The sequence below is a fragment of the Megascapheus bottae genome, chromosome 6, assembly GCF_031878675.1.
Source record: "Megascapheus bottae isolate mThoBot1 chromosome 6, mThoBot2.hap1, whole genome shotgun sequence".
Classification (NCBI taxonomy): domain Eukaryota; kingdom Metazoa; phylum Chordata; class Mammalia; order Rodentia; family Geomyidae; genus Megascapheus; species Megascapheus bottae.
Window position 1 is genome coordinate 31,681,397 of NC_143514.1, and position 13,769 is coordinate 31,695,165.

General features: G+C 43.2%; 1 protein-coding gene across 1 annotated transcript in view; it reads right to left on the reverse strand.

Annotated features, from left to right (window-relative positions):
• Positions 1-13,769, reverse strand: part of Ak5 (adenylate kinase 5) — a 220,263-nt gene that overhangs the window by 7,571 nt on the left and 198,923 nt on the right. Inside the window, exon 13 of the mRNA XM_090334589.1 lies at positions 8,671-8,862. Coding sequence (XP_090190715.1) covers positions 8,671-8,862 — 192 coding nt within the window. The remainder of the gene's footprint in view (positions 1-8,670; positions 8,863-13,769) is intronic.

Sequence of the window (13,769 nt, forward strand, 5' to 3'; positions counted from 1 at the left end):
CTAGTACCTGGCTTTTAGTATATGTAACTGAATGCCAGGTAGGTAGATCTGAGGCAAGTTTAATAGATAGGAGAACACAAAACTATATTATTATTTTGTGTGTGTGTATATGGGTCATGGGGCCTGAACTCGGCCTGGGCACAGTCCCTGAGCTCTTCAGCTCAAAGCTACCGCCCTACCCTTGAGCCAAGTCCCACTTCCTGTTTTCTACAGGTTAATTGGCGATAAGAGTCTGGCTCCTTTTGTGCCCCAGCTGGTTTTGAACCTTGATCCTCAGATCTCAGCCTCCAGAGTAGCTAGGATTACAGGCATGAGCCTCCACACCGGATGGAAACTACGTTATTTTTAACAGATATGAAAAGGATCAGATTCAAAAGTTAAAACACAAAAGCAACTGACAAAAAGCATTTAAGCTTTCCACCCATCACACATGCTTCTAAGTGTTAAGTTAGACATAAGAGGGGCAACTAACTCTGCCTTCTCCTTTGAAATGGCAAAAGTCTAGAACGTCTTCATAAACTTCTTGCATGACTGGTAAGAAGTCCTCAAAATTACCTGAGTGATGGGTGGGCTTCACCAAATCTTGTCCACCCAAAGCTATTGTCTTGGGACTAGGAGTTAGATGGGCTTGCATTTGCCTAGCTCAGAAAGTATAAAAGCTTCCGTTAGGATCTACTATTTTGAGTTTGTAACTCTCATTTCCTACATGGAAAAGAAAATGTTTCTCCTTTTTCCTGTTTCTCTTTGCTGCAACCTTGTTAAACTAAAATAAATCTTTTCTAATACTTCTGTCTTGTGAGACTCATTTCTGTGACACACTCTGAAATGCTTTTCACATGTGGATATGAAGGACCTGTGATTTTGCATGGAAACGGGCAAGTTGAGTGAATTCCTTATCCATACTCTTGGGACAGATTTGCTTCTGAAAATTTGCCATTTTCAGTATGAATTATGCTGTAAACCCTGCCATGACCACAAGAAATGCAAATCAAAACAACATTCCACCTCACCCCAGTTAGAATTGCTATTATCGAGAAAACAAATAATTACAGTAGGGATGTGGCCAAAAGGGAATGCTGCTACATAGTTGGTGGCAATGTAAACTACTCTGGAAAGTAGTATGAAGGTTCCTCAAAAGACTAAATGTAGAGCTCCCCTACGGCCCAGAAATCCCATTCCTGGGCATTGACCTAAATGACCATATATACATGACTGATACATATATAATAAAAACATATATAAATGTCACACACACACACACACACACACACACACACACAAAATGTCATTCTATGCTTCCATCAAAAGAATGATGTTGCTCCAGTCACAGGGAAATAGAAAGACTTGGAAAAAATTATATTAAGCAAAGTAAGCCAAAGTTAAGAACCAAGGAAAGAGAGGCCACGTGGCTTCCCTCATTTGTAACAACTAGAATCTGTCTAGGATATTCTTAGGAGAGGACCACCATAGCCCAGTAGCTATGTGCGTATGATTATAGAAAATGATGCTTATTGAAATGAGCTCCAAGAAATGAGTTTCCTGTACTATTTGCAGTTATTTCTTTTTTGTTTGTCTTTGGTTTATCAGATTTGGGGAAAGGAAGGTGAATCACATAACCTGTGGAATAAAGGGTGAATCAATTCACCAGTGATACTCACTAAACACTATGTTGGAAATGAATTTTATAACTTTGGGGGAGGGTTGGTAAGAGGGGAAAAAGTGGAAGAAAATGAGGGAGGAGGTAATACTGGTCAAAAAGAAATGTCCTGGGCCAGGAGTTGGGCCTAGTGGTAGAGTGCTTGCCTAGCATGCGTGAAGATGGGGGTTCGATTCCTTGGTACTATATACATAGAAAAGTTCTGGGAATGGTGCTATGGCTCAAGTTGTAGAGCACTAGCCTTGAAAAAGCCCAAGGACAGTGCTCAGGTCCAGAGCTCAAGCCCCCGACTGGCGAAGAAGAAGAAGAAGAAGAAGAAGAAGAAGAAGAAGAAGAAGAAGAAGAAGAAGAAGAAGAAGAAGAAGAAGAAATGTATTCATCGTCTGACTTATGTAACTGTAATTCTTCCATACATCTCCTTCACAGTAACTCTGCCATGAGTGAATGAGTACAGAAAAAGTTCTATTTTGTGTGTGTATACAGACACACACACACACACACACACACACACACACACACACACACACACACAATGTACAGCTCCTGGTACTTGAATTGAGGGCTTAGGCACTATCTCTGAGCTTTTGTAGACTACCACTTTGAGCCACAGTTCCATTTCTGGCTTTTGGGTAGTTAACTGGAGGTAAGAATCTCACAGATTGTCCTTCTCCAGGCTGGTTTTGAACCATGATGCAGTCTCCTGGATAGTTAGAACAAGCCACTGGTGATGTGTTTCATCAAAAAGCTGCAGGTAAGTGAACAGGAAATAATGACTATCAAAGAAATATAAAACTTTTGGAAGGAACTCTAAGACAATAAGGGGAATGCTGCTAGATCAGGAAGCCAGGTCTATGGCATACTATGCTTTTTCCTTTAGTTTTATGAATCTATGAGTATCAAACAACTGGCTGGTCCAAGCATTGCCCATATCCGAATGCATTCTTCATGGATCTCTCACATTGTTCACAGCCTTGCTTACGTTTTTAATTTTGCTTTTCAAGTGTTAGTAACATGGTGCTTCTGGGACAAACCCAGGCTATCAAAGAGTGGGTTAGGATGATTATCTGTGTGACAGTATCTTCTGATCCTGTCCTCTGTTAAAGCAGACACAGCTTCACCCTACAGAGATCTGTCACCCCCAGAGGCAGAGAACAGCATCAAGTCAGCAAAAGGGAAGGCTTTCCCCTGCCACTCTTCTGCCTGGTTGGGAAAAGCCATTTTAGACATATCTTTCACAAGGGAGGGTTATGTAAAAAGACAGCTTCTGCGGAGTCTTCCATTCCATGCAGTCAGGCCATACGGATCTCCTCATTTCCAAGGTCTTAGGAGGTTATGTATACCTTTCCTTTAGAGGCTTAAGCATAAGTTTTTGCAAAGATACAAGGATGGTTTATACATCTGCACTTTAATGGCTTCTCTCTAAATAGAACTTGGCAGAGCACCCACAGTTTCTCAGTGTTCCATAGTATTGTTTTTCTTCTTTCTCTGCTCCATTCTGTCTGAAGTTGACAAATGGGCCTTTTCATAGACCGGGAAAAAACATTATCCTTTGTTAAAGTGACCTTCTTGCGACTGATCTGCTCAGTCCTTTTCTTGTTTCGGTTCTCATGGTCTGGCTGACTGCCTGACACACTCAGTTCAAACTTCCTAGGGCAACCTAGAATGGCACAAAGGGTGGTCACGTGGTGCTGCAGAACACTGGGGATGTGGCTGGTGCAACGGAAGAGCTGAGTATTTAGTGCTATGGAAAGTCATCTAAAGTTTGACTCCATTTATTGAAAGGTTAAAAAATATATATATTTGGAACAACTTCAGCCATGGAAAACTCAGGAGCAGAGGCAAAACTCACCATATGACTAAGGCAACTGCTGAGGGTATCACTGAGATATGGAATTCTCTTTAGCTTACTCTTTGGGGGAGGATACAGCTCAAAAATCCTAACTCATTTCATGAGGATTGCAGGGCACTGAATACAAAGGTCTTTGCAGGAATTGAGAGACCATATGATGAACAGGAGAAAGATGTTCGTAGTTACCACAAATGAGTTTCTCAGCCAGGTGCCAGTGGCTCTTGACTGTAACCCTAGCTACTCAGGAAGCTGAGCACTGAGGATTGCAGTTTGAAACCAGACAGGGCAGGAAAGTCCAGAAGATTCTTATCTCCAGCTAACCAGCAAGCAGCCTGAAGTGGCTCAAGTGGTAGAGTGCAAGCCTTGAGCAAAAAGGTAAGGGATAGAGCCCAGGCCCTGAATTCAATCCATAGTACTGGCACATGTGCACATACACACGAAAGAAAAAAAAAAGAAAGAGAAAAAGAAAAGAGAACAAATTTCTTAGTCCCTTAGAGTCATATAAAAGATTTATGTCTAACTATTGAGTTGAGGACACAAAACTTTAGTAGCCATCTAAGTTCATTTCCCTTTGTCTAGACTTCTTAAACAAGGTCTTTCCAGCATCTCTGACAGGGCCTTATCTAGTTAATTTCCTACTGAACTACCAGTAAAGACCTATAAAAGGTAGACAGTCATAGGGATTCTGCCAAACTGGAATGGAATTACTACTTATTGCCAATGGAATTAGAGTCCATGATCTGTTTCTCTGTCTGTCTCTGTTTCTGTCTCTTTCTGTGTCTGTCTCCATTTCTGTCTCTGTCTCTGTCTCTGGGCTATGCTATGACCCCAAACAAGCACCTGTCCTTTTGCTAAGTGGCAGTGATCACTGAAGGTTAGAATTTTTTTCCCTATTCCTCATAAGTGTGTTATCTCTCAGTCTAGTTTCATATTGTAATTGCAAAAGAGTAACAGAGGAAAGAGAAGAAATGCAGCCCAAACACAAAGGCCAGGTGTGGGAGGGGCAATTATTGTAGGCATTGTTAGGAGCTTCTGTTCTTAGCATCTCAGTCCTAATCTCCCAGACACAGAAGGCTGTGCCAGGGGCTTAGTGTCCTGTCTGCACTCCAGGCTAAAGCAGAACATGACCAGTGCTGAGTGCCACTGGAATTTGAGGAACTCTAAAATGAGATTAACCCAATCTGCCCAGCCTGTTCATTGCCAGCTTTGGGTCTGGGGATCCCCTCTGTATTTCCACCCTTGAATTGGAGAATTGCAGATCACCCTTCAAAGATGGTTGCATTAGTATCCTCTATGCCACACCCTCTCCTGAATGTGGCCTTGCTCTGCATTCACCCATCAAAATATAAAGTCTGGTAGCCTACCCCTAGCTACACAGATTGGAGAAAAGTGATTTGAAGCATGCCTGGGAAAACTAATCCTAGCGACTCTTGTCTCCAATTAATTAGCCAAAAGCCAGAAGTGGAGCTGTGGCTCAAGTGATAGGGCACCAGCTGTGGATGAAACAGTAGAGAGAGAGAAAAAAAGAAAAAGAAGAAAAAAAGTGGAGTGAGTGTGTGAGGATTGAAGTTCAAGTGTGAGTACTACTTTGTGTGTGTGTGTGTGTGTGTGTGTGTGTGTGTTCACTCTCCAATGCAAAGGTTTCTTGCCAGATGTTATTGTGTGCTTGAAATATGGCTACTCTGAATTGAGATGTTTATATGAGCAACATAAGTACTGCATTTTTTTGGCCAGTCCTGGGGCTTGAACTCAGGGCGTGGACACTATTCTTGGACCTTCTCAAGGCTAGTGCTCTACCAGTTGAGCCACAGCAACACTTCTGGTTTTTTTTTTTTTGTGTGTGTGTGTGTGTGTAATGTGGTACCAAGGAATTGAATGCAGGGCTTCGTGTATACTAGTCATGCACTTTACTACTAGGCCACACTCCTGGCTTGTACGTACTAAATTTTAAGAACTTTTTTTCTGCTTTTGTATTGTTGGTCTCTAGAAAATTCCAAATTACTGTAATGTGGTTCATATTACTATGCTGGTATAGAAAGCAAACTAATGGAGATTGTGTATTCTTGAGGAAAAGGAAGCAGATATACATAGAAAAAACCCCACAAAAGTAGGAGTTCAGTGCAGAGAACTGAAAGCATGAAGTTAATGTTTCTCTCTTACTGTGTTAAATCCTAAATTTAGGAATCCAGTTGGTAACGACTTAACCAAGTAGACTTTGCAGCTCAACATATGACCTTCCAATACGATTTTTTTTGGCTTTTTTTTTTACTTTCCCTAAGTCATGCGGAATCACTTTCCCCTCTTCCTGCCTCAGTTCCATGGGTGTGCCTGTCTGCATGGATGGTGGCACAGTGAATGTCCATGGTTAATGGCACTAACAATGGCTATACTCTTTTTGAAATTGAGATGCTGTAGCAGAATTGCTGAGCAACAGTTTTGTTTCTCCTTTACAATAGTAGAACGAATTTTCTGTGCCTGTAAATCTCATATTGAATGAGTTCTGGATTTTTTTAATTAATAGAAATAAATAACCCAAGGACAGATGTCATTTATAATCAGACCTCCTTCATCTATGGCTTGGAGTGTTTCTGAGTCACAAGTAAATCACAGGTTAAATATGAAGATACCCTTCTTAATGATGAGTGCTGTCGGGTGTTGATGGGTGTGTTCATAATCATAAAGACTACTTCCTTTTTTTTTCTTTATGGGTCATGGGGCTTGAATTCTGCCTGGACAATGTCCCTGAGCTCTTCAGCTCAAGGTTACTGCCCTACCTTTGAGCCAAGCCCCATTTCTCATTTTCTAGAGGTTAACTGGAGATGAGTCTCGGGTCCTTTTGTGACTGGGCTGGCTTTGAACCTTGATCCCTAGATCTCAGCCTCCTGAGTAGCTAGGATTACAGGCGCGAGCTACTGAGTCCGGCTATAAAGACTAGTTCTAAGAATAAAGAATTCATTATTTAAAAAATAAACAATCCAAGGCTAGGAGTTTGTCCTAGTGCTAGAGTGCTTGCCTAGCATGACGAAGACCAGGGTTTGAGTCCTAGTTACTATGTATATAGAAAAAGCCAGAAGTGGTGATGTGGCTCAAGTGGTAGGGCTCTAGCCTTGAAAAACTACAAGGACAATGATCAGGCCCTGAGTTCAGTCCCCAGGACTGGCAAAAAACCAAAAACCAAAAACCAAAAGCCCAAAAGTGGATGAAGAAAGAAAATGTGAGAAAATATATTGATTTTTTTTGTTTATTAGTAATTATTTTGGGGTGGAAGGACTCTGGATACATTTGATTTTTCTCTTTATATTCTTAAATGTTTTAGTTTGTTCCCCTTTTTTCTTCCTTCCCTCCTTCCTTTGCTTACTTCTTCCTTTGTTCCTTCCTTCTTTTGTGTGCTGATCCTGGAGCTTAAACTTAGGGTATGGGTGCTGTCTCTGAGCTTTGCGGCTAGAGCTCTACTACTTGAGCCACAGGGGTTTTTTTTTGAGTTTAATAGAAATAAGGAGTCTTACAGACTTACCTGCCCAGGTTGGCTTTGATCACGATCCTCATAGCTCAGCCTCCTATGTAACTATGATTATAGATATGAGCCCTGGTGTCTACTTGCTTCTTTGTTTAAACAGTGCATACTTATTATTTTCATGCTTAACAAACTTACACAATCAACTCACTTACATACTTATCAACTTATATAATCTGTCCCTGTTCCCTGAGGTATATTTCTGCAATTTCTCTCAGTTCACAACAAGCCCTCCTGTGGAATTTATTTTAGTCTCCACCCACTTCGTAGGGAAGAGACCCAGTCAACCTTACATCTTCAAAGAGACTCTAAATAACCAGCTCCCCAAATATATCCTTTTGTTTTGTTCATAGAGCCCATTAGCAGTTTTTTTAAAGCTCTCTCTCTCTCTTTCTCCTTTCTCTTATGTAGTCGATATTGCCCTTTCCCCTACATACTTCCAGTTTCATTTAATAATTTGCTTTCCTGTCTCCCCCAAGAGCATTAGCTATTGTAAGAAACTGATGAAGTGAGGTGAGTGCTAATTGTGTACTGTGTAAAACTCCAGAATTCAAAGAATCCAGAAGAGCTGAGATCTAGAAATCACCTGAGAAGGTTGGGGGAGAATGGCTGGAGACAGGAAGGGTGGGTGAGTGTAGTCATAATAATGTACACCTGTGAAAATGGAGCCAGGTAAATTGAGGGGGTCAGTGAGATTGGGGGAGATGGATGTGGGGTAAGATTGATATTGATCAAGAGACATTGTATTCATGAAGTAACATGTGAATTGAAATCCTCTGTACAACTATGTAAAGATAAGTAGAAAGAAAGAGTTTGAGGCAAAACTTTTACTCTTTTCTCCTCTTTCTTCCTCTTTGTTCTCTCTGTACTGCGCCTCAATAGTTATAAAAGCATCTGTTAAACATAAGGGGCTGATTTTTGCCAGTCTTGGGGCTTGAGCTCAGGGTCTGGGCACTGTCCTTGGGCTTTCTCAAGGCTAGAGCTCTGAGCCACAGCACCACTTCCAGCTTTTTTCTGTGTATGTGGTATTGAGAATCCAGTTCAGAGTTTCGTGCATTCTAGGCAAGCACTCTATCACCAGGCCATGCTCTGGCTCCCAAGTGACATTTTTTTTTTTAATGACTCATATAATCACACACACACACACACGCACACACACACACACACGCACGCACGCACATTTTCCACTTCTGGGGCTTGAATTCAGGACCACTGTCCTTGTTTTTTCGCAAGGCTAGCACTCTACCACTTGAGCCACAGTGTCACTTCCAGCTTTTTTGTGGATGTGGTACTGAGGAATTGAACCCAGAGCTTTATACGTTCCAGGCAAGCACTCTTCCACTAGGCTACACTCCTGGCCTCTATAATGACTTATATTTAAACATGATGGTCACAATAGTGAAGACAGTAAGGGATTTGTATTTTGGTCCAAATTCTGCAGCTTCATATACCTCAAGCCCCCATAACCAACTTTCCCACCTTTTTCTTTGAAAAGAGAAAGTGGCAGATCACTGTGATGGTGGGGAGGTGGGGAGGTGGGGGGGAGGAGAGGGAGCTCACCTTCTGTGTTTTTTGGGGAGGTGGGGGAGAGGGGAGGGAGCTCACCTTCTGTGTTTTTTGGGGAGGTGGGGGAGAGGGGAGGGAGCTTGCCTTCTGAAGCTGTGTTTTCTTCTCATAGTAGGCCATCACGGGGATGGACGCTCGGTAGTAGGTTTCCAGGCGCTTGGCGATGGTCTTGGTAGTGTCCTCTAGGCACGGGCTGCTCTGGCTCCTTTGGAGAAGGCGGTTGGTCATGGTGTCTGCTGAGCAGTCCATGCAGATCACCAAATGTGGGTCTCCAATCTGGGGAGTGGGGACCAGAGCACAATAAGATCAGAAAGTCCGTTCAGGAAAGATTGGCCTTTTGGTTTCTCTGTAGCACCAGGCGCTGCCTCATGGTTTCTAGAGGGACTGGATTCCATGTCTCTTCCATTCCATGGCAGGCTCTGGCTATGAGCTGCCTCAGAGCTGTGTCTTGTCCTTAACTTTAAGGTCACCTTATTCAATGCAAAGAGTATAGGCTACCCAATGTCATCAGAGTCTCCTTTACACTTAAGGGAGCCATAGTGTGTGTGTGTGTGTGTGTGTGTATGTGTGTGTGTGTGTGTGTGTGTGTGTGTGTTTCTCCTAGGGGAAGTCTTGGGCTGCTGAGGCCAAATTGACCATGTCCTTCTTCTTCCCACCAACTCATCTTCTTGAAGTTACCTGTGGGACACACAGCGGACTGTTTGTGGTGGGAGGTTGGAGGAACCTCATTAGGCAGAGCCTGCAAAATTGGAGCCAGGGTGTGTAAGAACACTCCTTACTGTTGGTAACTCATCCATCTCCAAGATGGGCTTTCCAACTTCCTTACTTCGTAAGCACTTGCTCCTCTGCTCCTCTCAGGAACTGAGCCCTCTGCTCTGCCTGAATCTGGGGCTCACTTAGGAGGATGGCTGGAGCATGGCAGAACATGGCTGGAATGATTCTGAGTGCTTTTTTTTTTTTTTTTTTTTGCCAGTCCTGGGCTTGAGCTCAGGGCCTGAGCACTGTCCTTGGACTTTCTCAAGGCTAGAGCTCTACCATTTGAGCCTCAGCACCACTTCCGGCTTTTTTCTATGTATGTGGTACCAAGGAATCGAACCGGGTTCTTCGTGCATGCTAGGCAAGCACTTTAACCACTAGGCCAAACTCCCGGCCCCTTCTGAGTGCTTTTTGAAGCCAGATCATAAAGCGGCTTCACAAATTTGCCTAGCAATTTGAATAATTGCTATAGAGGAAACCAGCTTCTAAGACATTCAATGGTCTCAAAACTGCCAAGTCGTGAGGAAAATCTACTACATTAGGACATACACAACTTTAGCTTTATTTAGCCGCTATATGTTATGTACCCACCAGCGAAGTCCATCAAACTCCAGAACCATGTGATCCTGTTTTTTTTTTTTTTTGAGACTGCATCTTCCAGTGTAATGCAGGCTCACCTCAAGTTGGTGATCCTTCCATCTCAACAACCAAGTGCTGGATTACAAGCAGGTGCTACCACACCTGGCACATGTTGTTCTTTCAAACCACCTGACTTTATCACTTATTAACCATGTGATCTAAAGTTTCTGCACCTCAAATTTCCATCTGTTCAGTGATGCTGATCAAGGGAAGGTGGCACACAACTGCCACATAACATACAGTAAATAGGAGGTGCAAAATTTTAGCTGTTATGCTCAGTTTCTCTATGAGGACCTGGCTTTAGCACGCAGGGGTTAGGAATCCTGTTTCTGGTCTCAACTTTTGCATATAAAATGTGATTAAGAAGTGTGTGCATCTGGCTGGGAGTTTGGCTTAGTGGTAGAGTGCTTGCCTAGAGTGCACAAAGGCCCGGGTTCGATTCCTCGGTACCACATACATAGAAAAAAGCCAGAAATGGTGCTGAGGCTCAAGTGGTAGAGCTCTAGCCTTGAGAAAATCCAAGGACAGTGCTCAAGCCCAGGACTGACAAAAAAAAAAAGAAGAAGAAGTGTGTGTATGTCTGCTTGTGTTTTAAATTTTTGAGTGGTACTGGGTTTGAACTCAGGGCCTTGAACTTGTTAGGCAGGCACCTTACCACTTGGTTCATATCCCTGGTCCTTTTTGATTTGGTTATCTTATAAATAATGTTCCTCTCTATGCCCATACATGCCTGGATTGCGATCCTCCTTGTTCAGCTTCCGGTGTAGATGACATGTGCACACTGCCCTGCCCAGCTACTGCTTGAGTTGGAGGTCTTAGTTTTTGCTCCATCTGTCTTCTAGTCAGGATCCTCCTGCTCTCTCTCACAAGTAGCTGGGATTATAGACATGTGCCACTACACCCAGTCCAGATGTTTTAATAAACACATGATGGTGATGAGAGTTGTGGCCCGAATCATCCCACATTTCTCTGAACTATTCTTTTGCTCCTGGTGTCTCTTAGACATTCTGAGTGTACCTCCATGACCCAAATCGTTCCTGGACCAAAAGAAGTCATTGTTCCTGGACTTTGTCACATCCTGGCTGTAATGAAGGGCCTGTGGCACTCTCTGTGGAAAGTGCCTTGTTTGCTTCGCCAAGTCAAGGTAAGAACTAAGTTGGGATGGTGAAAGTCCTTTAGGCCCTATATAGAAACATGGGTTACTACCAGGTATTGAGCAAACATTTACCCACCTCCTCTGAGAATGTAAGGCACAAAGTTATGGAAACGCCCCCAAATCTAGAAGAGTGAAATAAACCTCTGGAATCAGTCATGAGTTTCTGCCTGTATTAATTGAAAAGAGAAATTGAGCATCCGGACAGCAAGAAAGGCCAACTGAAGGTGGAGGAATGACCCGCATTCACCAGCAGAGGGCGAGTTAGGCAGGTAGTTTGAAATTCAATGAGTCCACTCAGGGAAAGGAAAGATAATTCAGAGACTTCCTCAGGTACACACAGACATTATAAATACCTTAGCAGGAGCTGGCAGGAAATGCCTCTCTGGACCATAATAAGTTCAGGGTAGAGGTTATTTCAGTCCTATGTCATGTGATTTGGAACTTGTGAGAAATGGAGGGGCCTCAGACTCTGACTTGCTGAACCCAGGTCTGCAGCTTAGAGATTCCTTAGGTGACTGCTCATAACTTACTAGCTTAAAAAGCTGCCTATCAAGCCTTTTTTTCCAGGGCCCCTAAACTATGGGATTTGATTGTCTTCCCTGAAATCAGGATTTATTCCTAAGTGCCAACCTGCAAAATTGTCATTCCATCTGAAAGTCACTGGAATTGCTGACATCTTTATTTTAATGACCAAACATTTTTCAAATAGTAGATGAAACTGATTTTTCCAAATGCTGTGCTTGCCCTTCGAAAGTCCTTTGGAACAGTTCTCTAGCTTCCAGCTCTACCCTTCAGCTGTGCTTCACCCCTAAAACCAACTGAGGGACAGAACAGAGAACACAGCCCTTGTCTGAAGGAAGCAGAGGGACATGGGGACAATGCCCTAACACAGCCTCACCCTCCTAGTATCCCTATATTAACCATGAATATCTCTTGAGTTCTTCATGAACCCCCCCCCACTTTTTAAAAATAAATCCAGGGCCCTCCATTCAAATACAAGGATCCTTAAGATAGATTAAGCATTCAACTTGACCTGATTACAGCTATCTTGAGTTGTTATAGTCATGACTGACCCTGAGAAACCCAGGCTGGTTGCCTCCCATGGTTTCCCAGTAAATGACAAATAAGAATAAAAAGCCATTATATTGGTTACATGGAGCTTTGTAACCAGGGATACCAGTAATGTGCCTCTTTGACATGAGTTTAAAGACCACACAGGTACACTGGGACCTCGTTGTTGTGGCACAGAGGACTGCTGAGATCCCATAAGCAACAGATCAGCCAGCTGCAGGGAACATTGGGCTCAGGGCTTCGGAGACAGTCATCCTTTCAACCCATTCCTAATGGCAAGTATTACTATCCCTACTTTAAGGATGAGGAAATGGAAAGTGCCCAAGGTCACTAAGGATTAGGTAACACCAGACCTGAGCCAACTGTGTGTAACTCCTAAGCTTGGCTCCAGGGAGAGAACCGGGCAGGATGTGTGATGGGTGGCACACAGCGCCAGTTGAGGAGGGTAGAATGGCTGTGGGGGAGCGCTATCCATATTGGACAATTGGGCTTTTGCTGCCTCCTGGGGCCTAGCTGGGATCAGCACTCCTCAGTACTTGGTAGTTCCAGCAAGGGGAGGAAGACATTTGTTCTGTTCTCCCTGACCCCCTTCCCTAACCTTAATTTTGCTCCATTATCAGGACACAGGGGAGGCCCTATTTTTCAGTGGGCAGAAAGTCTCCCTTGATGGACAGAATAGCTATCCTGTTCTCTGCTTAAGCCTCTGTTTCCTCATTTATAAAGGAAGGTAAGAGTCATTTCTACTTCACAGGGCTATTGTGAGTGTTTAATGAACTAAGGCATATGAAGTAAGTTGTTTCAAATACCACATAAATGGGAGTTGATATTATTTAATTGGACTAAAAGGGATGACTTACATTCATCCCTTTGAGCTGTAAAAATCTTTGGGTTTAGAATCAGAGGGCCCACTGAGTCACAGGCTTTCTTCACTTGCTGTCAATAAGTTGGACACAACACTGGTGCAGCTCTCACTTGGAGGTGGAGTTTCTTGGGGAACCTCACTAGAGGAGCTCCAGCATGTCCTAACAGAAATAACATCACCCTGTCGTTCCCCACACTCTCTGTCCCAGGTTGCCATTACACAGCATGCATATCATATGTGGGTATCACAGTGGCATCACCAATGTTCACGCTGGTGAGAACTGCCCAGGTGCTGGGCTAATAACACATGCTTCTTACTACTTAGGCTTCTTCTCCATCTCATTTGAAATCTTCCTTAGTGGGGCCCACCATGGGAGAGGGACTTTTGTTTTACCTTTGGGGAGATCACAAAAATAATCTGAATTCCTGTTTATACCGTGGCATTCATAAACGTCTCATAAAGCCCTGGACTTTCCTGCCTAGCTTATAAGCAGAAGAGGACAAGGTGACCAAGCAGGATTTTAAAGGTGTGAGAAAATTAGTGGCCCTCCAACGTGGACAATATTTTTATAGCTTAGCAAATACACTTAGGTGTTAGGACATTTGATATTCACAGAATTCTTCCAGCTTTTTTCTTTTTTTCCAATCCTGGCCCTGAACTTGGGGCCTGAGCACTGTCGTTGGGTTTTCTCAAGGCTAG